General features: G+C 28.9%; 1 protein-coding gene across 5 annotated transcripts in view; it reads left to right on the plus strand.

Annotated features, from left to right (window-relative positions):
- Rbcn-3A (rabconnectin-3 alpha) overlaps positions 1–25251 on the plus strand; it is a 518724-nt gene that overhangs the window by 117448 nt on the left and 376025 nt on the right. For 4 of the 5 annotated variants that reach the window (XM_075371055.1, XM_075371080.1, XM_075371071.1 and 1 more), the window contains exons 23-24: positions 117–356; positions 1838–1957. In XM_075371055.1, coding sequence (XP_075227170.1) covers positions 117–356; positions 1838–1957 — 360 coding nt within the window. The remainder of the gene's footprint in view (positions 1–116; positions 357–1837; positions 1958–25251) is intronic. The other variant, XM_075371085.1, reaches the window with a different exon arrangement.

Here is a 25251-nt window from a genome sequence, read left to right on the forward strand (position 1 = left end):
TTGTAGTATACAAGAGGCCTAAAAGAGCTATGATCTGTAATAATTTATTTTTTTATTTATTCATGTACTGCTTGACTTGTTTGTATTGCGATTCAAATTTTATTTTATTACTGTAGGTTCTGAGTGGGTATTAGAAGATACACTTTATTTAAAGAACATTCATCTGCCACGTATACAAGTGGATCCAAGTGTAGATCTAAGTTATTTATATGATCAAACATTTCTAACTAAAAAACAAAGATTACAAACCAATTTCATCAAAGCAATATCTTCAGAAGATTTGGATTCTCGTTCTGCACATCGAAATGGTGAACACAATGGCAGTTCTGATAATAATCTTGTTAAATCTGGTGCTGGTAAGTGCAAATTATCTATGAAGATGTACACTTAAATGAGTTTTCACTTTTATGCATTAATAGCTTACTTTACAGGTAGTATAGCATTTCATAGCAAAGTATCAGGATTCCAGCGTTTACCCTCATAATCTGTCAGGTAGGGATTGTCTTGGTGTATCAGTAATTATTTATATAAAAAGTTCTCTAATTAATAGCATGTAATTATTACTTTTCTTTTAATCAGTTTTGCCATACTTTCAGAACTTCTTTATTTTTGCTCACTATTTTAATATACACTTACTTCTCAGTTGTAAATCTTAGAAATTACTCTTTTTTTTGGAAATAGAATTATATAACAATTAATCGGGTTTTTTTATAAACTTGTTTTATAGATTGTAATAGAATAAGTATTACTTGAAAAAAATTTAATTTTAAAAATAATTGTTATTATCACTTTTAGCTTATTTTTATTTTTAGTCTTAATTGTTATTATATAATAAACTAGTGTTAAAAAAATGGCTGAAAAGTTCATATGGGTGTACTACTTTAAAAACTAATTTTATTTTTTATTATAAGTGTGGTATATGTTTTGATTGCTTAAATTATCATTTTTTCAATTTCCTCATAATTGTAGGTATCATTTTAACGTCTAAAGATTTCATTCAATTTTAGAAGTAGCAAATTTTTTCTTAATTACTTCATTTGGTAGCTTATTGATATATGTATTTTTATTTTGTTATATTCAAAATTAAATCCAGGAACAAATTATGATTCACCCTCATAAAAACTAAAAGGAGAACGAATTTATATATTAGTTACAAATGTAACCTGTAAGTGTTCAATGGTCAATATTATTGGAATTTAGTGTTTTCACGTTGTAATGCTGGGTGAAAAAGTTTGGTTTTTTATTTATCTAAAGAGGTTATGTAATAAAGAAGTAAATCCTTTTTATTCTTGATGAATAGTCTTGCTGCATGTCAGTTGTGTGGGGCTCTTTAACATGTCATATTTCACTTTATCTTTTCAATCTTTTCATAATCGTACACTCATTTGCATACATTCATATACTCACATTTTTTGTATATATTATTTTAATTATTGGTCCTTAATGCCTATCTTGAAATTATTATTGCAATGGTTTTTACAATTTGTGGGATAAAAGGAAAATTTGCTAGTATTCTATGAAATAATTTTATCAGCTTTCTAATTTATATTAAAAATATTTTTTATAGTCTCTTTTTTTAATACACAGAATCTTTTTATATAAGAATCTTTTCCTAAAAGAAATTTTCTTTGTCACCCTCAGATAAGTGGTTCAATATGTAAAGTATAATACTTATAGTATTTTATAATGTTTATATGATAGCAAATCTTATTTCATACATTTTTTTTAATTTTGATATACAAATTGACAGTAATGTTTTTTGCAATTTGTTTTTTGTTAACAAATTTTTTTTTTAGAAGAAAATTATTAATATTTTTATTTCATAATTTATTTTTAGTTTTTGGTTCGACGAAGAACACTCGGGAACTTGAATTGGTGTATAAGGATGACAATTTCCTGACAGTACCACAATGGCATCCAATGGGGGGGCAACACCTTGAACTACCTGCTGAAAAGTGTGAGGAATTGTTGATTATTTGTGGCGCTTCAACGTATCTGTTGTATTAGCTGCATTTAAAAAACTGTTCATAACTAAGAAACTTAGTATGCAGTCTTTATGTTCCTCTAACTTGTGGTCAAAATTGTTGATTTCTGGTGTCAAGTTACTACATTTTTGGCTTAATTCTTATGCAAATGTTTGTCTTATTGTTGTCATGATATATGTTATTGTTTTGATAGTGTTTAATCTATGTCAAGGTGGTGGTATTCTTACTCCAGGAGTTATCTTGTTCAGATGTTGCAGTTATACAATTTTGTATACATAAAATGTATATGTTATTATTTATGCATATTTTTATTTATTATAGCAGTTAATTCCAGTGTTATGCGTGCGTGCACATGTGTGTGTGTATAAATATAAACTTGGTTATTTATTCATTGCATATCAGAATGAAAAAAAATTGTTTCACAAAGAAAAAATGGCAATTTTCCTTTCATTTTCTGTATGCCATTTTGTGTTTTTTAAAGAAAATTGTATATCAATATCAAATTGATGAATCATTATAATATTTCATACACTTATTTGCACCAGTTTTTTATTATAAATTAAAAAAATGGTGTAAACATGTTCACAAATCTCTAAATGACAGTTCCATCAATTTTTTTTTTTTTTTTTATGTCTTTGTAATCATTAGTTTTATCAAAATACATTTTATAAGTCAAAATGTTCAGCCTTTCATTGTAAATAAAATAATCTATTTTTAAAAAATTGTCAATAAACAACTGATTTATTGCAGAATATTGATAATATATTTCAGTCAAATTTTCCTCTGCATCACTATTAATTACTTTGAATAAGCTTGAATTTTGTTCGTACTTTCAACATTAATTAAACTTACGATAAGGTAATTAAACTTACAATAAGTAAACTAACTTATAAAACATTATTTAATGCAAAATGGCAACCTTTTTAATTATTATTAAAAATAAATTAATATTAATTATTAATAACACACATTTCTTCCCCATTTTACATTATACACTCATAGTGGCGATTAATAGAGTGAAGATTTGATTATATGAAAATAGGATTTAATAAATTCTATGTAATTGCAATAAACAGGAGATTTAGACAACATAAAAATTAAATATACATTAATATCAGCAAATTTTCAGGTGACCTTCATTGGTGCCAATACAATAGTAGCCGAAGATTTAATGATTCCCTCTCAAAAGTCCCTAGTATAGCTGTGATACATCAAAACCTGCTTCAATTCTCTGTTGAAGCTATTTAACACTGAGTACTGGTGTACTATATTTCGTACTTTTTAAATGTCCCCAAAGGTATCTATTGGGTTTAGATCAGGTGAACTTGTGGGCCAAGCTATTGATCCTACATGACCAGTCCACCTGCTAGTAAGTTAGGGAAGTAATTGTCAAAGTCCTGGTGAACATTGATGATGTGTGGTGAGGACCATTGTATGTAAACCACATGTTTTTCCTAGATACCAGAAGTAACTTCATCTAAATAATTCCTCGATCATGAGCTCTAGAAAAAAAAATGTTAGCAATCTTTCATGCTGATTTACCAAATGCTTTACACTTGGAAGATGCTATTAGGAAAATATTCTGCACACAGATGATGCATACTTTTCTTGATTATAGTTTGTCAGTCCATATGTAAGGTGCACCTATGCCATTTCATTGTTAGAATAAAATTCTGTTTTCAAAAAGTAATACAGCATAAAGAAAAATCAGTTTCAAAACCATTTAATTCGTAATAAAAAAAATTAGTTTTCAAAAATAGAAAAAAGTATGCTAACAATGAAAATAAAAACAGAACAATCCAGTAGAATAAAAATAACTAATAGTGTTATTATTGCTACCACAATACCATATCCAACTGTAATACAGAGTTTCCATAAAAGATCTTTACTGCTTTAACGGACTGTAAAAAAGTATTATACTACTTACAATTACGATTCTTTCACAATAAGATAGATTATTTTTAAAAGTTTTTCTTGTTATGAAATTCATAAGATTTGTTCCAGTGGTAGCATGTACAATGTCTAGATGGTAATCCAACTCTTGCCAAATGTAATCCAGAACATCAGCATCGGTGTTAGTAAATGCAGTAATGGTTCCACTTTCAAATTAGCAAACCAAGAGTTATGGACATGATCCCTCATAAAACCCCATATAAAGAAATGGGTAGGCATTAAGTTTGGTGGCCTCAGTGGTCAGGCTGCAGGACCATTGCAACCATTACTGATAAGGAAATTTGTTGTTCATTTATGTATTACTGATTATGTATTCATTCATTATATTTATTCATGATACCATATATATATATAGTATTTATTTATTTATTATTAATGATCCAAAATGTTGGTCAGCCACTTATTATAGTATTCAACTTTGTGGATTCACATTCAACTATTTCCAGATTCTCTTTTTGGATTCTCTTTTATCATTATCATAAACTTTACTTTAGGCTTGGGTTATGTTGAATATAAATTTTGTGTAATTATACAAAGAAAACAACAATCTGATTAAAAAAGCAGTCAAGCAATTAACCATGTTGGTAGTTTTGGCTAAAGTACCATCTACTTATTGATGATTATATATATATGATTATTTATATATATATTATTTATTATATATATATATATATATATATATATGGTGAGGCTTAAATAAACCTATTAAAACAGTTATGAAGAAATGTATGTTTCAAGTGCACTCTCAGAATTAACATCAATTTTTCATTTGCTCAATATTTGAAATATTTAGTGTTCAATTGTTATATAAAATTTAGCATTAGTAATTACAACTTGGTATGATTTACAATAGAACAATAATCATAATTTGTGGGCAAATTGGCTATCCAAAAGTTCTTTTACTGGTTTACATGCGTTCTACTCTTCTATACTAATCTTTTATCCTTATAGTCCAGTCAATAGGATTTTTTTTGTTAAAAAATTTAGCAAAAATTTTAGAAATTACACGGGGTTGTAGATTAGGATAAGTATAACTTGTTTATATGCAACTGGACAAAATGGTGGTCATATTTTTGCACTCTGCTGTTTTGAAGTTACGAATTCAGCTTTATTCACGTGCAACTGCCACAAACCACTTCCCCCTCCACAACTACCACCAGAGAGCATTCTCTACTTTTTGCTCATTTTAAACAACTTTTTAAGTTTAAACAAGTTTTACATTAATTATTGGTCTAAAACCTCTTCATAATTTGAAAGTACAAGTCTTGAAGAATAGATTGCACTTGAAATGGACATGAGAAAGTTCTTAAAAGCCAAAATAATTACAGTTACAGGAAATGTTTTTTAATAAACAAATTAAAATATGCCAGCAGCAACGAATAAACTAATTTTCTTGTGTAACCACTTATTGAATTCGGAATTCCAAGAACTAACTTTAAAAACTAATAAAAATAGTAAAAAAGTTATTTTTGCAATAAATATTGGCTTTATTGTAATAAGGATAAAATCAAAACCTAAACCGACAACGATTGTTAACGTCTATATGCCTACAAGCGCCCATGATGATGATGAGGTAGAGTGTGTATACGAAGAGATTGATGAAGCAATTAAACACGTAAAAGGAGATGAAAATTTAATAATAGTTGGAGATTGGAATGCAAGCATTGGAAAAGGAAAGGAAGGAAATATAGTGGGGGAATACGGGCTGGGCAAAAGGAATGAAAGAGGGGACCGACTTATAGAGTTTTGCACAAAGTATAATTTAGTAATTGCCAACACCCAATTTAAAAATCATAATCGATGAATATACACTTGGAAAAAGCCAGGCGATACTCCAAGGTATCAGATAGATTATATCATGGTTAAGCAAAGATTTAGAAATCAACTCGTTGACTGCAAAACTTACCCTGGAGCAGACATTGATAGCGACCATAATTTGGTGATAATGAAATGTAGATTGGGGTTTAAAAACCTGAAGAAAAGGTGTCAGATGAATCGGTGGAATTTAGAGAAGCTGGAGGAAGAGGAGGTAAAGAAGATTTTTGAGGGGACATCGCAAGAGGTCTGAGTATAAAAGATAAGGTAGAAAATGTAGAAGAAGAATGGGAGAATGTTAAAAAGGAAATTCTTAAATCAGCAGAAGCAAATTTAGGCGGAGTAAAGAGAACTGGTAGAAAACCTTGGGTTTCAGACGATATATTGCAGCTGATGGATGAACGTAAAAAATATAAGAATGCTAGTGCTGAAGAAAGTAAAAGGAACTATCGGCAATTAAGAAATGCTATAAACAGGAAGTGTAAACTGGCGAAAGAAGAGTGGATTAAAGAAAAGTGTTCAGAAGAGGAAAGAGAAATGAACATTAGTAAAATAGACGGAGCATACAGGAAAGTTAAGGAAAATTTTAGGGTACATAGATTAAAATCTAATAATGTGTTAAACAAAGATGGTACACCAATATATAATACGAAAGGTAAAGTCGATAGATGGGTGGAATATATTGAAGAGTTATACAGAGGAAATGAATGAGAAAATGGTGTTATAGAGGAAGTTGAGGAGGATGAAATGGGAGAAATACTGAGATCTGAATTTAAGAGAGCATTAAAAGATTTAAATGGCAGAAAGGCTCCTGGAATAGACGGAATACCTGTAGAATTACTGCGCAGTGCAGGTGAGGAAGCGATTGAGAGATTATACAAACTGGTGTGTAATATTTATGAAAAAGGGGAATTTCCATCAGACTTCAAAAAAAGTGTTATAGTCATGATACCAAAGAAAGCAGGGGCAGATAAATGTGAAGAATACAGAACAATTAGTTTAACTAGTCATGCATCAAAAATCATAACTAGAATTCTATACAGAAGAATTGAGAGGAGAGTGGAAGAAGTGTTAAGAGAAGACCAATTTGGTTTCAGGAAAAGTATAGGGACAAGGGAAGCAATTTTAGGCCTCAGATTAATAGTAGAAGGAAGATTAAAGAAAAACAAACCAACATACTTGGCGTTTATAGACCTAGAAAAGGCATTCGATAACGTAGACTGGAATAAAATGTTCAGCATTTTAAAAAAATTAGGGTTCAAATACAGAGATAGAAGAACAATTGCTAACATGTACAGGAACCAAACAGCAACAGTAACAATTGAAGAACATAAGAAAGAAGCCGTAATAAGAAAGGGAGTCCGACAAGGATGTTCCCTATCTCCGTTACTTTTTATCTTTACATGGAACTAGCAGTTAATGATGTTAAAGAACAATTTAGATTCGGAGTAACAGTACAAGGTGAAAAGATAAAGATGCTACGATTTGCTGATGATTTAATAATTCTAGCCGAGAGTAAAAAGGATTTAGAAGAAACAATGAACGGCATAGATGAAGTCCTACGCAAGAACTATCGCATGAAAATAAACAAGAACAAAACAAAAGTAATGAAATGTAGTAGAAATAACAAAGATGGACCACTGAATGTGAAAATAGGAGGAGAAAAGATTATGGAGGTAGAAGAATTTTGTTATTTGGGAAGTAGAATTACTAAAGATGGACGAAGCAGGAGCGATATAAAATGCCGAATAAAAGCTAAACGAGCCTTCAGTAAGAAATATAATTTGTTTACATCAAAAATTAATTTTTGAAAGTGTATGTTTGGAGTGTCGCTTTATATGGAAGTGAAACTTGGACAATCGGAGTATGTGAGAAGAAAAGATTAGAAGCTTTTGAAATGTGGTGCTGTAGGAGAATGTTAAAAAACAGATGGTTGGATAAAGTGACAAATGAAGAGGTATTGCGGCAAATAGATAAGAAAGAAGCATTTGGAAAAATATAGTTAAAAGAAGAGACAGACTTATAGGCCACATACTAAGGCATCCTGGAATAGTCGCTTTAATATTGGAAGGACAGGTAGAAGGGAAAAATTGTGTAGGCAGGCCATGTTTGGAATATGTAAAACAAATTGTTAGGGATGTAGGATGTAGAGGGTATACTGAAATGAAACGACTAGCACTAGATAGGGAATCTTGGAGAGCTGCATCAAACCAGTCAAATGACTGGAAAAATAAAAAATATTGGCTTTGCAAAAAAAGCCATTTTTGGGTACTTCAAATATCCACAACTTTTAACTTTTTTGCATAGGAAGCTTACCTTGGCCTGCAAATTTCACTTTTAACATTTATATTTTATTTATGTGATGGTTACATATAGTAAAGTAAATAAACTATGAAAATTGAATTTTTTAGGGTAATTTGAATCACTTTGTTTTATGAGTAAATGAGTCAGTGAAGTGTTTGATTAGGCTCAACAAATTATACTGGATCAGTGAGATGGTGAAGAGCAGATTTCTTGAAACATAAACAGAACTAACAAATGGATAGACAACCTAATAATGTAGATTTAGGATTTTTTATTTATTTACAATTTTTCCTTTTATATTTTGTTGATTAATAAATAATTAAGATTTAATTAAATTTTTAAATTATATTGTTTGCTCTTTCAATCATTGAAATAAAGTGAATTACTGTGCTTACAATGTTAGTAGATAATGAAACTATTGCTTCAGTGCCATGTTTAGATAGTGTGTGTCAGGTGATAGCGTTGATAGTTGAAAAATCAGTCAGGTGATAGTTGAAAAGTTTTTGAATAATTTTTTATTTTCATAAGGCAGTCATGTTCAAATTTCTCTTCTTCATTAATTTTTATTGCTGTTTTTTTTTTTTTTTTTATTGTTTCAAATGTGAAGGATTAAATTTGTTACTATTAATCTCCAACATTATCAAGTTTTTTAGACTTGAAAATGTGTATTTATTTTCCATGAAATGATTTGTATAACTGTTTAATTACACAGATCAACAAAAAAATAATAATTTGGAACTGAGATAAAAGTAGGTGAATTAGAATGTATTTTTTATGCTGAATCTTAAAATAAAATCAGTTTTTCTTCATAATTCTCAGATTTTTAGTTATAACCCTTCAAAATATTGAGAAACTTCTTAAATAATAGAATACAATAATACAATAATAATTACCACTCATTGTTTATTGTATTGTATTGTTTATTATAATAATATTGAATACAATAATAATAATTACAATTAAAATTCCTACCTTTTATTTTACAGAGATTTATGTTCATGTTAATTTCTTTTTTTCTTATTTTCTTTTTGTGTTCAGTGAAGTCTTCTCTTTTAATCATCCAGCAATAGTCATTCATCATAGATTCATTCCATTTGCCTTGATAACTGCAGATTGAACAACATTATTAAGGCCTTGATCTTATCTTGGTGGAATCTTTCTCCTTGTTTGTTGCTGATGTCACCCAAGTTTAAAACGAAAAAGTCCAAATGAGAATGTAAGAAATGAATTTTCAATGACATTCTGCAGCCTAAATTTTTATAGTTCACTAAGAGTTCATTTATAAGCTGATCATGGTTTTCAGCTTTTTTGTTTCAAAGAAAACCAGTAAAGACATCTTTGAATGACTTCCATGCTGCTAGTTCTTTAGGATTCAGTTTGCAGACAAATATATTCTCACAAATTAATTTTCTTATTTGTGGCCCAATGAATATTTTCTCTTTTAATTTGGCTTCAATTAATTGTGAAAAACTCTCAGCTAAATTTCTAAAGCCATCCAAGGGGAATCAGAAATTTCTTTCCAAGAAGTTGGAGCAATTGGGATTGGTAAATCCACACCACAAAGTATTGGTTTGTTATCTGAACAAACATTTGGGTATGCAATACTACTTTTATTGTTTGAATTGAAACCAGTAACATTTGTTAAGCAAAAATAGCAGTCATAACAGTTAGTAAGCTGTCACCAAATCATCGGTACACCAAAAGGCAAATGCTCTTTTTCCTTTTAACCAGTGGGTTAATTTAACATAGCACTTGATGCATGCTACATGTGGAGCCCAGAATTTATCTTTGTCTCTCTAGGAACAGTCAAAATAATGCTTGTACGCAGTTTTCAGCAGCTTTGATACTGATAATTCATTGACTTCTTGCAGTGAATTCTTAGCAAACAAAACAAAAAATATTTTGAGAATTTTTACGAGCCCAATTTTTGTTCATTGTAAAATTCAAAATTTTTTAATGAACGAAAGTAAACTGAAGCATTACAGAAATACTTCTTAAAATTGTTTCACCATGGAGTGCAATAAAACAGTGTGAAACACACACACAGAGAAAGAGAGAGAATTTAACAAATCTTGATATAATTATAAAATATTACCAAAAGGTGTTCTGTCATAAAAATTATTCACTAAATTTATGGCATCACTTATGAAACAATCTGTATAATATGTGTATGATAAAACCATTTCTACAACTAAAAAACAGCAGTCGTACCAAGAGCTGAACTCATACTGCAGAAAATTTCATCACATTGGATTACTCATTACTCGACTCACGACATGTCTATATATGTCTGGCTTGACATGAAATGACATCGTTCGACTGTTATGAAACGTGCATTAGTTTTCAACATAATCTCCTCCTACTTCTTTGTACTTAGTCAATCTTTAATGAGCTTTTGAATTCCTTCCTGGAAGAAAGTTTTCAGTCTGGTGTGCAGAAACTTTTTCACTGCTTCTGTGGCCACTTCATCAGATCGATAATGATTCTCAAGCAACTCTTCTTTTAATGGGCCAAAAGATGGAAATTGTTTGGAGGCAGGTCCGGACTGTATGGAGGGTGGTCCAGCAGCTCAAAACCGAGATCTTGAAGGCAGAGGACTTTTTTTTTGTCCATATGAGGTCGAGTGTTATCCTGTAGAAAGATTACCATGTCTTATGGATTTGATTTTTTGTTTCAGTAAATGCAGTAGCTCACAGTAGTTGTCACTGTTTACTGATTGACCTTTAGGTGTGAAATAAACCAAAATTGAACCTTCCATATTCCAGAATATCGTCATCATCACATTTCCTGTAGATATCTGAGTTTTTGAACTTTTTTGCTGTGGGAGTTGAAGGATGTTTCCTCACTAAACTTTGTCGCTTACTCTCAGGTTCAAAGTGATGGACCCATGTCTTATCAGTGGTTATTATTCGCTTAAGAAATGAGTGTCCTTCATCTTCATAATGTCCCAAAAGCTTGTGGGAAATTTTCAAATGATTGTCTTTGTGGATGCTTATCAATTGACGTGGAACTCAGCGAGCACAGATGTTTTGAAAGTTTAAAGAATCATGGATGATTGAAATACTGAGTCATGGCTTATATTCATCTCATTAGCAAGGTCATCAACTATAATTCATCTATTATCAAGAATCATTTGTTTAACCACTTCAATATTGTCGATAGTCTTTGAAGTAGAAGGCTTACCTTGCCGCAGTTCATCAGAGAGAGAAATTCTACCATTTTTAAAGCAATCAATCCATTCATAGATCTTACTTAGAACAACTCCCTTCATATTGCATTTGACAAATAATCTCTGCTGCTTTTACTCCTGAACTTAGGAAATGTATCACTGTTCTCATTTCTTCCTTGGTGCAATTAGACAAAGGAAAAAATAGACAATCACAAATAGCTAACAATGAAAAAACACTTTCAATGAACAGCTGATAGAGTTTATGAGTTATAGCAGAACAATCATTGCTGCCATACATGTGATTGGGAGGGAAATCAAAATTTCCCTTCACTTTTTGACTTACCCTTGTAAATCAGATGTATATAAGCAAACATATAAACGTATTAACTTATTTGTATTGATTGTTCCACGAATGATGGAACAGATAAATTTAAGTGGCTGTAAGTGAAGATGTTACCTTATGGATTGTTTCCGAATACTTGTTTAGATTCAGCATATAAAATACTATATAGAACAACTACTTCTTTTTCGGTTCCAAATTTTATGTTGACCAGTGTTATGTTTCTAATTAATTTTTTTTATAAAACAGTGCATTCTTACAATGCAGAGATTTATTTGGAATTATTCAACAAACATTATAAATAAGGAAAATAAAACAAATACATTCTGCAGTTAGGATGCAATTTGCTTACTATTCATTCTTATATTAACTTCCAATATTCCTTGCTTTTACTCCAAAACTCATAGAAATAAAGGAACAAAATTTGGCAGTATTACAGGAAACTATCAGCTTAAGAATTAAAAAAGGTTGAATTCTATTTACTCTCTTTTATATGTTCAAATACAGAAAACATGGTTGTATGATTAAAATGGAAAGATTAAATTTTTTTTGTATTTCTGAAAGTATTTACTCCAGCACAAAATTGTTTTTCAAGAAAAATTTAATTTAATCACCTTTTTGTTGATTGTTGTGTTATGAAAATTAATTCAGTTCTGTTTTAAATTTTAAGAACATAAAAATGCTATAGAAGCACAGGAGGTTCTTTATTGTTGGGTTCTGCATTGTTAAATTGGCACATATCTACTTTATACAAAGTTTATTTTTTACTAAGAAAAGTCCTTTTTAAATAAATATGTTATTAAAATTTAGTAAATCAAATTCTTTTTTTAATATTTAATGGCAAAACAAACAATTTCTTTTTATAAATAAGAAAGATAAAGTTAGATTTCTCAGAATTTTATAAGTTTAGTTAAGATATTCATTTCCCATGTAAAATCTGTGTTTTTGGCTCTTTTTGACCATCATTTCTTATACTATTTTGATGTTACTTGTGGTTATAGTATGAATGAATAATTGTTCTTCAAACTGTATAACTACAAAGGATCACTATTAATGCTTTATAACATAGATCAGAAACAGTTTGTATTTCTATGCAACATGCTATTACTGTTTTGTGGTAAAATCAATATAGACTAGTTCTTTAATCAATATAGATTATGCACTTCATGGTACCAACTTATTGCATGCTAAGAGTTAGACGCTATAGATGGTATTTTGTTTAGTTATTGTTGCTATTTAAAGATATGATAGTACTTAGTTCAGATTATTCTATAGCTTATTGCCGGTATATATGTTCAGGTTAATGTTTTATAAATCTTGTTTTGCTATAGTTGATGAAGGGTATATGAAAGTTTATTTAAAAGTAATTATACATGATTTATTTTGAGTATGTTTTTGAAAAGTCCTTTGTAGTTGTAGATTTGTATCTTTTGGAATTTTTTAATTTCAGTAGAATACAGTAATTGTTTAACTTACAGCACATATTTTGTACTTTTGAAAATAGTAGGCACCCTAAGGAAATATAAGTGGGGTTACTGGAGGTGTTTTAATTGGAAAAAAGCTTGATATTTTAATAATCTTGATATATAGAAATCTCTGCTATAATGATTCAGTCCATATTATTACTTTTCCTTCCAAAATGTGAAATCCACTCCAGATGTGTAACATTTCCCAAGGGTGAAGAGGGATTATAACATTGATAATCCCAAATTAAATTACATTACAAATTTATTAAATTATTCAAGATTTCATCAGTTTAAGTTATAAATAAAGCATTCTGATTATTAGAAACATGAAGAATTTTTAATAGCACTAAGCTATTTATTATTTTCAGCCAAATTCATCTGTGTCCACAGTTTCCATCATCTGATTATTATCCTTCTAAAATAAACTACTTTCTAAGATAATAGTCACTACTGCCGTCTCCATTGAATATATTGCTCGAACACATATATCTATTGCATCTCATCCAATGTAACTATGAGCTTGTCTTCAAAATAAGTTTCTTATGATTGCAAATCATTCTGTATCATCAGAAAAACTCATCCTGTATAACCTGAGCTTAACTTAAGACAAATCCCTATTGTAAGTTGATAAATCTCTCTGCCCTTAACTGAAATATTCATTATATTTGGTTTGTTTTTAAGTTTTCTTTTAGAATTTTGTATAGATTGCATTCATTTTTTGATTCTCTTGTAATACTGAAATTTTTATTATTTAAGGGGTAATGCTATTTATATAAATAATTTATGGGTAGGCTCTATTTGTCATCAGTTCAACTGATATTTCACATAGTACATGAATTTAATATGTACGTATGTACACGAGAATATTAAGTAATAACATAAATTCATTATATTTTCTTTGTTTGATAATGGTTTATTGTTGGGTAAGAGAATACTTGTTTGAGTCCAAAAACTTATTTATTTTTATGATTTAAAAAAATTTTTTTTTAGTTAAATCTACTTCTATATTGTTATGTAAAGACACAGAATGTGTTTGTTTGTTTGTATACATATTTGTTTATTTATTAGGATAATCTCAAGAACTACTGAATAGTTGATCAATTGAAAAATTATAATGTAAAAGTAATTGAAAAGATCATACAGTGTATTAAATCTATTACCTTTTTGAGTGTCGCCTGTATAGTAACATCACTCCCCCATATTTTGCCTCAGAATCTCTTCATGGTAATATGTTTAATAATTAAAATAAAAATTTTTCTCAGAAAACATATCACTTTTCCTTCAAAAATGTGAAATCCATTCCAGATGCGTAACATTTCCCAAGGGTGAAGAGGGATTATAACATTGATAATCCCAAATTAAATTACATTACAAGTTTAATTAATTATCCAAGATTTCATCGGTTTAAGTTATAAATAAATCATTCTGATTATTAGAAACATGAAGAATTTTTAATAGCACTAAGCTATTTATTATTTTGTTTCAAAAAACTGAAATAATATTAATCTGAATTGTATGGCAAGTACAGTATCTGGTAAAGTTAAATTCATATTTAATTATTCTACTACAGTAAACCACCTAAAATATGAATGTAAAGACAAAGCTGCTCACAAAGTGATAAAATTTTCATACTACCTTCAGCTAAATGTTTAACTTTTCTAATTAATACAGAAGTTTACAGTAAAAGCTTATGTTAGAGGTTTTGTATTATATATATTAAATAAATCAAAGTGGGTAAAATTGTAGTATTGTACTAAAAATATAAGGGCTATTCTATAATTAACTTTCTGATCCCTTGGTATTACATGAAGGAGTGAGCAATTTTATCTTTGCACAGTTAAATAGCCTAGTTCAGTGCGGTTCTAGTATGTTATTAGAAATATCACTGTTGTTTGTTCCTGTAAAACTCTCGTTCAAATTGACTGCTGTCAAAGGAATCTTGTCAACTGTTGAATGCGTGCTGTCATCTGTTGTTGCCTTCATGCAATAACTTGTCAGTTGGTGAAATTCAAAATAAACTTTGTATAATATATGAAGGGAATATCAAGAGTGACAGTGCAGTAAGATAATGGTGCAGTATATTTCAGGAAGTTCAAACAAACATTCACAACAATAAAAGAAGTTGTCGACCTTCAATTACCACAGATGAACTTGTCGCAAGTGTCGATGTGAAAATTTGGGAAAATTGTCAATTCATGATAACAGAATTATCAGAGTTTTTTCTCTCAAATCCTGAACAGTGCTGCATGAAATTGAAGGTTTAGGCTTCCACAAATTTTGTGTTTGCTGGGTGCCTAAGCTTCTTTCTAATGAACACACAAAAAAGGGGATGAGGTCAGCATTTATCTTACTTCAACATTACTATAATGAGAAAGATATGAACTCTTTGACTACATTGTAACAGGCTATGAGAGATGGGTTAAATTTATTAACATGGAAACAAAAGCTCAATCAGCACGGTGGAAGCACACCAATGCAATAGCAGTTTTCTCCTCAAAAACCCATTAAGGTGCATCAAACACTTTTTTCAAAAAAGCTGCCAACATCAGTTTTTTTAGAATCGTAAAGTTGTGATCTTGATTGATTTTATGGAAAGCAGCACACTTAACCCTGAAACTCACTGCGAGACTGAGGAAATTTAGAAGGGCCATACAGAACAAAAGACACGGCATGCTGAGTTTAGGCACAGTTTTTCTTCATGGCAATGCTCATCCATATACTGCAGAATCTACTCAGTACCAAATCGGCAGTCTCAAATGGTAGTTGTTTAACTGTCCTCCATATATTCCTGATTTGGCTCTCAGTAATTATCACCTTTTCCCAAGAATGAAGAAATGGTTAACGACACAGTGTTGTGTAAATGACAAGGAGTTGAAAAACAGTGTTACTACCTGGCTTAATTCACAGGTAGTAGAGTTTTATGACAAGGATTTTCAAAAACTTGTTACTACATGAGAAGTGCCTTAATTTGGATGTCAATTAAGTAAAAAAGTAGCTATAAGATAATAATAATAAATTGTTTTTTTAATGAATCAAAAGTTACTTTCCGAATAGCCTCTGTAGCATTATTAACTACAAAGGAATTAAAATTATTGTAATTTAGATTTTAATTGTTTGAATTAAAATCATAAAATTTTTTATTGTAAAAAATACTTTTGATACAATTATTGGAAGTGAAGACAACAACTTTTTTTAATTATCCATTACATTATTGCTGAAGTAATTATGAAAATGACTGAAATTTGATGAGATAAAGGAAAAAGTTCATATTTTAATATGTTAGCTACATTTGTACATAATTGTTTTGATAATGTTATAGAGTTGTATTTGGTGATTGAATGCGAAAACTATATATTAAGTATACCGTAAAGAAGTGAAAAATCTATATTTTCCAGCATTTTCCTTAAAATGGTAATTGTTACGTTTCATACTGAAACATAATTGGTAATAAAATAATGTAAAAGAGAATGAGTTTTAATTTGAGATAAATTATGTTTATAACTTTTTATTATGCTATTATGACAACTTAAACTCAAGTGATTTCTTTCATTAAGAAAACTATAAATTTTATTATTATCTTCTTAAGACAGTGTACAAATGAGTCGGAATTTATAAAATTATGTCTTTACTCATAATCTTAAGAATAAGACTTCCATCAAGAACAGAATGATTTTTCTTGGCTGTCTTAAAAAGGTTGGACTTAATTGTGTGATAATTAAATTTTTATTCTTGGTTATTAATTCTTTTTGTCCTTTGATTTTATGCATATGTACATGATTATTATTTTGTTTATGTATATTATTTTTCTTAAATAAATTCTTTTAATAACCATATTCTTCTGTACCAATACAAATTAGTTTATATTTAATAGATCAACCCATATATTGGTTGATCAACCTATATAAACTGGGTTTATCGAATGTATCAGATCATTTGATTAAAAATAAGCACACAATGTCAGATATTCAGACAAACTTAAAAATATTAGAAATTAAAAAATTCCTTATAGATAGGAATAATAAGGGTTTTGACATTTTAGAAAGGTATTTTATATATATAAACATAAGAATAAATTTAATATGATCAACCTTCAGACAGAGTATGAAGATGACGCTATTATAAAGACTGCAGTAAATAGTACCACCATCTGTTTTGAAAATAATGTTGAGTTATTGATCTTTCAATGTGGTTAGTAAAGTAAATTCAGTGAAATGGCTAGCATATAATTTTAGTGTACTTAAGTTTTGATTTTACTTTAAAAGTTTTTAATTTTTATCCTTATCTTTATTTTGTTTACATTTTAAGTTTTTAACCTAATTTTATAATTTAATCTTTTAATTTTTAAGCAATATATTTTTTTGCATCTTGTTTTGATTATAATTTTTAATTTAAGTAAAAGTTTTTTTAAATGTTTGTATAAGCTTTTAAAGTATATTGAAGTAAATGAAAATATAAATTAAAAATTTTTAATAAATTTTAATTAGTTAAAAAAAAATAACAATATAAATTAATAAGTGATATGATATTATGAATTGTGAGTTTATTATATTTTTTGAAATATATATCATTATAATGCAGCTGATGATGAGAATTAAATTCACAAAAGCGTTTCTGCTTATGTAGTAAAATAAGGTAAGTCATTCTATTTCAATTATTCTGTACTTGGGTTGATCTATTAAATATAAATTAATATACATACATGTAATGTGGAAGATGTTGGTACGACTGGAGCTGCAGTGGAGAGGACTGTTTCCTCTCTACTCCATGTGTATTCCTAGCACATTTGAGTATTGCCAGCCTGTGTCGAGCATTGGTTTTTGAAAAAAAGTTCCATAATCATGATTTGTTTGTTAAAATGCAGTTAACTGTTTCGAAATGTGTATTCATGATTGAAACTTATTTAGAGATGAAATCTCAGTTTGTTTTGGCAGAGTTCAGGAAAATTTTGAAAAGGAAGCACTAGTGAAAAGTGTTATTCAGAAGTTAATTAAAAAATTTTGTGAAACAGATTCAGTGTTAGACCAGAAACAACCAGACACAGGTCAGTTTTAACAATACAGGTCATACACGACTTAAAACAGCACTTACCAGATCTCCTTATAAATTTTTGCAGAGACTAAACCAGAAAAAGAACACACTAAGTTCAGCCCACATTGCAGCAAGGAGAATGATAAAATGTTATCTGTATCAAATGCAGGTTTTCTTTGAGCTAACAGTGATTATGCTAAAAGGGTTCACTACCATCAATGGTTCAAGAACTTCATTAGAGGCAACATTGGCATTTTAGATCAAGTGTTTTTCATAGGTGAAGCGTGGTTTCATCTTGGTGAATGTGTTAATAGAACTACCAGACCTCGGGTACTGAAAACCTGCACATTTTCTTTAAATCTTACATACACCTATAAAAAATAGACATATGGAGTACCATTTCAAGGTGAGGAATAATAGGACCCTTGTTTTTTGAAAAACTCTGGATGCTGCTGCCATCGACTATGAATTTGACAATTCATAGTCTTACTGTGAGAGAATGAGAATGACTGCTGGTTGCAACAGGATCGGGTCACTTGCCATACAGAGTTCGTTCTGCTATGGAGATGCTACAAGATTTTTTTGGTGGAAGAATCATTTCTAAAGAATTGTGGCCACCACGATACCCTAATCCGACTAGTCCAGACTTCTTTTTGTGGGGTTACATAAAAGAAATTGTTTATAAGAGCAGTCCACACACCCTGCAGGAATTGAAGATAAACATTACCAGTACCTTCCAGAAATTAGGGAACAGCTAACAAGAGTAGCCAAGAACATGGTCAAACATGTTGACAAGTATATAGAAATGCATAGATATCATTTTCACACCTGTAAATTATCTAGGTGTTTGCTAATAAACTGTTATTTATAAACTAAATTAAGTGATGGAAGCCTCTTTTAAGTCTAACACTGTATACAGACACACAGCTGTGTATATGCATGTGTGCACACATGCACATACATATTTACTCTTATCTTTTACGCTAATTTCTAGTTAATTCATTTTTAATGGTTTTTCTATTTAATAAGGATATCAAATAGAAGTACACCATTGCTCTTTATTGAATATAATAATATATACAGAGTGTAACATGAAATTCTCTCAGAACTTGCATAACCTATTCTACTCATTAAAATAATGGAAAACGTTCACATACATATCTGTATAAAATTCTTTGTTTGCAAGTTATATCTAGTGAAGTAAAATAAAAATTACTAAGATAATAGTTTTTTTTATTAATGAAAAATTATTATGTCAAAGTTTGTAATAAAATAACAGCTGATCAACAACATGCAATACTGTATTAGTATTTAAATCATTCTGTAAGGTAAATGAAGTATATTGGGTACTGTTAACTATGCTGACGTTAGCGAAGTTTTTCTGTGAATTTTAGTTTGAATGTGATCGGTTCACCATTGAAGTAATGCCATACTTATTTAGAACAGAGGAATACACTGATGTGGTATTCATTTTGGGTGTGTGTAATGGTAATCGAAGATCTGCTGCAGTCAAATATGAAATATTCATTTTTTGAATTGAATGATTTTTCAATATTATTTTCTGAATCACAAGATTCCAGATTCCAAAACTATTAATGTAACTTTTTTGCAATCTTCGAGAAACATGTTCACTACCTAGTATTCGTACCAGCTATGAACAATATGTCGAACATAATGCTGTTATTGATGAAATTATTATCGATGAAGTCCAGGCATTATCACACAGTTTTTCTAAGCGGATTGGAGTTTGGCATTCAATGATTTGGTGGACACTTGAACAAAACAAGTTTTATCCTTACCATAAACAGCCAGTTCAATATCTACACCCAGGAGACAATCTGCTTAGCTTGGACTTCTGCAACTGGTAGAATACAAATCAACAACTCTACAAGTATGTGTTTACTGATAACAAAGATTTTACTAGAGATAGCATCAACAACAACATAATTGGCAGAAGTAAATCCTCATGAAACTGTGGAAGGCACCTCTAAAAAAGTGTTGAAAATGCCAATTTAGCATCAATGTATGATAAAGCCTTCTTCACACTCAGCTGTTTGGACCATTCATATTACCTGGTCACTTAAATGCTGAGGTTTGCTTGGACTTTCTTCATGAAGAATTGCCGCAACTGCTTGTAGGTGTTCCATAGTTCTAGCACAATGGCCCACCTCCCCACTTTTCTTTTGCCTTTTCCACTCACTTAAGTCATCATTTCCCTGAGAAGTGGCCACCAAGATCACCAGGAAGTTTCCACGTTCCTGGCCACCAGGATCACCTGATCTAACACCATTAGATTTCTATATCTGGGAATGGATGAAAAATATTGAATACAAATCAAAAATTCATTCTCGTAAGAAATTAATTATCTGGATTATGGATGTGGCTTAGCAACTTAAGGACAGCCCTGAAAAACTAAAAAGAGCAACAAAAGCAGAACCATGTCAAGAAATATATTGAAAATGGTGGTCTCATTTTTGAACTTTTATTATAAACTGGTATGGTGTAATTCACTTTGGTCTAGTGTACTGTTTTTAAATAAAATTCAAATTTTTAAAATTTTTCTTTATTTTATTCAACTTATCTGTTTTTTTCCGAATTAAATTCCCCAAAGTTGTTTTCAAAATTTTATGTATTTATTATCCATTTAACAAGGTTGTACAGCAAACATAAACAATGTTTTCCCCTAATTTATTAGTCTTAACACCCAAATTTCTCAAAACCTACAATTCTGGGACCTATTTTATTCAATTTCACAGGTCAAGAATTATAAGAAATCACTAATTCATCCCTTAATTAACGTACTAAAAATTTCAGTACAACTTCATTTCATCAGGATAGCTGAAATCCAAGCAAAATCTTTCACTAGCCATAACTCACAAACAAAACATTTTTGGATATATGCTTATAGTGAACCTCTTCTTTTATTTTCATGAGTAGAATAGGTTGTAAAGTCTCATGAGAACTTCATGATACACTCTGTATAAGACTTGTAAGGAATAGTGCACAAAATTTTGCTTCAGAGATCAGTATTTTGTTTAATGTTTTTATATAATTAACTAGTGTTGTATAATAATTTTAGGTATTAGAACATTCTGTTTGTGCTATATTAATTAATTTTCTCACCCATAAAACAGAAATTTCCTCTTCAATAAATGTTATGAAAGCTGTCAAATTAATTTTTAAAATATATTTAACATTACATAACATCATTCGTCTTTCTTTGTTATAAATATTAAGTATATGTGCTGTAATTTTTATCTTTACTTTCTTGTCTTGTGGTCACCTATTTTAATTCTTACTTTCTCCTCCCCCAACAACATAAGAGCATAAACAAAGTGTGTTATTTTATTTTCTTTTATTAAAAGAAAAATAAAAGGCTATGAATTTAACAGTACCTATCAGTCAACCAGAAAACTAAATAAATAAATTTATGTATTACTCAAACATGTGTACTCTCTCTTGTTATTCTTTATCTTTATGTATTTTATCTCATTTTTTTTTATGTATTTACACTTTTCTTGGTAATGCACTTTAAGTTTTGGGTTGTGTTTGTAACATCTGAGAAAAGTACTATGTACTGAAACAGCTAACGTGATTTTTTAAATAAATTTTGTTAAACTCAAATTACACATTTTGTTTATTTTCTTTTTGTTATGAGGATTTAATTAGGAAACAGCTTCATTTGACAATTATTTTCTTGTATTTTAAACATCTTAAAGTTTTTATGTAACTTTTTTTCTTATTTTTGTGTTATAGATTTGTTGGTTTTTTGTAGTATACATATTTTAGAATAACGTATATTTTTGTGGTTAAGGAATTAAGCAGATTTATAGTCATAATTTTTGTATTCATGGATTATTTTATAATTCGGGTGTAGATTTATTTTTATTAGATACCATTGTGAATAATCTGCGTTTCATTTGTGGTGTATATTTTTATGTTTGTAAAAAAAAGTGGGTAAAGATTGTCGCATAATAATTTTCAGGCTATGTACTGATTAAAAAGTATGAAATAGGATAAACAAAAGATGATAATTATCTACACCAAGGATATATGGGAAATAGTTGTAAGATAGTATAAGTTCATTCAAACTTAAAATTATATTCTTCAAACCATACATTTAGTTTGCTGATAAGTATTTCTTTTATTACAAAGTTGATTTTAAGAAAGACGAGATCAGAAGCAACTCATTTATTGTTTACAGAAACTGACATAAGTTTTCCTTGTACAGTTAATCGAACAGTTTTTAAATATAAAGATATGTATCTGTATAATTATTTGTTATCTAAGCAACAACAGGTTAATTTCCATAGTGTCATACAGTAGGTAAATTTTATAGCATGTGAGAAGGACCAGGTCTGATCTGGATTTGAAACCAAAACCCTCTGGATAAAAAGACAGATGCTATTCCTCTACAGTGTGGTAATCTATTTAATTTAAAGGCTGCTGTATGTGATATAGACTAAGTTAGGTGTAATTGTAAAATTATTTTCTGCAGTGTGCTCATTCTGACCAAAGAAAAGTAGAATTAGTAAAATTCATTTTATTTTATTCACTAAAAGTGGGTTTCTTTTTGGGAAGTGTGTTATTAAAAACTTTCATATTTCATATTTGCTACAAATTCTTAATTTAGAGACATTTTCTTAATGTTTATAGTACCTGTAGTTATTTATTATTTATGTGTCAATATATTATTTAATCAATGTGCATTCATTTAATCAATAGTAACAGTTGTCAATTGCATCAAATGAATATGTAAAATTCTTTTATCACCATTTTGTGATTTATGTTATTGTGTTTATATTAACAAGTTTGATGTGAAGTAACATGATTCCTTAATTTTATTCCATTTGTCTATTTATATTTGCTGTATTTAATGATACAGTGTTTATTTTTAAATTCTTATTTCAGATTTTTTGTATTTTGGTTGAATAACTAACTGTTATATGACTAAATATTTACATTGGTCAACAGGTTAAAAAAAGTAATTTATTTTCCTTGTTGTTATAATGTTACTATAATAAACTTAGATACAAAAATAATAATAATATATTGTTTTACAAGTTCACATGTTTTACTGTTTGTTTCCAAAGAATCAGCAGAAGTGAACCGCATAAAATTCTTCAAAATTATTTAATGAAATTTATTAATTTAAAAATTAAAACTGGAAAGTTTGAATCGGAATTTTATTGTAGCTTTGCTTGACCTGAAAGAATCTTTATAAAGGTCCGTTCATCTTCTATTTATTTTTAGGATTATATATAGATTTTTTTCTGTCAATTTTGTTACAGAAATATGTGCTTCTTCCATAAACAAGAAAATATGGTTTTATTTGACTTCCATAGGTATCTTTTAACTTTGTTTTATAATTGTTTAATCATTCATTTGTTTTTTTTAATTAGTTTTTTTTTCTGTTATTTTGGTTTGCTTTATGTTTGTTTAGCCAGCATGCTGTTTTTGTATTTCTTTTTATGTACATGTTCTGTTAGTACTAATACCATGATTATAGATTATTATTGGTTTTATTGTTCAAGATAAAGGACCCAGTAAATTTAAGAAAGATAATTTATTACCTTTTTTCTTTTTTCTTTTGTTTTTTTTTTATTTTTTATTTTTATTTGCGGAGTTGTTGAGATGGAAGGCTAGAGTAATGCAACTGATTTGGTTAATTATACATACCTTTTGAACAGTATAGCTAACCATTATAATTTTGTGTTTACTAAAATTCTGTCAGTCTTAATCAATTTTTAGTTTATTGTGTCTTCATATCATATATATAATAATTCAGAATCCTTAAAATAAAAATTTTATTTAATTTTAGATACCAAAAGTAGCATTTTTGTCTCCAGGTAATAGAACATTAAATGTTTTGTCCTTCATTTGAATGTAGAACTTTTTATAATGTAACTTTGTTTGGAATTTTGTAAATTTATAAACTTCATTGAACAGCTTTTGAGATCTGATTTAATAAGATTGTATTATAAGCAAACATTGGTCTCAAATGTGTAAGGATGATTAAAGAAATATGCACAAAACATAAAACAACACTGACAAACAATTGATTATAAATAATTAATTGAACAAATAATCAGGTACAATTTTTCTTAACACGGTATTATACAATTTATATAAAAATAAAGTATCAAGTGTGAATATTGACTATCCAGGCGCTTTCAGATTATTGCTCCTTTATCAGGGATTATTATGAATTTTATAGTTGTGCATTAAATTTTTATAAATGTGAATTAAAATGGAAAAAAAAAATTAAAATTATTGTATTCATAACAGTTGAATGTCAGTAGCTAAAATAAGTCAACATTAAATGAAAAACGTTTTGTCAGCAAGATGTTTACAACTGTTATCATACTCTTCATGATAACTGTTATCTAGATAACAGTTGTAAATATCTTACTGACAAAACTTTTTTTTCTTTTAACTATTAACATTCAACTGTTATGAACAACAGATATATTTTTTCCCCAATTTATAAAAATTTATATACACAACTATAAAATTCATAATTAATCAGTAATCCCTGATGATGGATGATGGAGAAGTAATCCAAAAGCGCTTGATTAGTCAATATTCACAATTGTTGGTAAGTGGATACTTTATTTTTATAAATTAGGTGCAATGAATGTTATACCGGCAATAAATAAAAAAATAAATTCTATAATCAACCATAAACAGTGCTATGTTGATTTGCTGGATGCTAATGTAGACATCAAGAAAAAATCTCATTTAGAAAAAATTGTTTTATTCTTTTTTATTTGTTGTCACTGTCCTCTTTTCATTGCAGTCACTATGTAGCAGTTGCATTATCTGTTTTAAAATGAAAAAAAAAAGATTAAATTAATCAAAAGAAATTGAAGGAAAGCTCTTTATATTATATGTTTTAGAAAAAAAAGAAAGATTTTAAATATTAAGTCGAATGGGTGATAACTGAATTAGGTAGAGAATCGTTAAAGAGGGTGTAATGTAATAGTTTAACTTAGATATTTATACACACACCCTCATATATATTATTTATGATCAGTGTAATAAATATAATGTGTGGCTTCAGTAGCAATCAGACTGATATTGTTGTAGTAGTTTCCATATAATTAGTTGTTTTTCATTTAATTTAATTTAGACCATAATTCACCTTTTTGCACTATAAGCACCTGAATAATAATTAGCAGGACTTATAAC

Source organism: Lycorma delicatula, chromosome 1 (assembly GCF_047948215.1).
Source record: "Lycorma delicatula isolate Av1 chromosome 1, ASM4794821v1, whole genome shotgun sequence".
Taxonomy (NCBI): domain Eukaryota; kingdom Metazoa; phylum Arthropoda; class Insecta; order Hemiptera; family Fulgoridae; genus Lycorma; species Lycorma delicatula.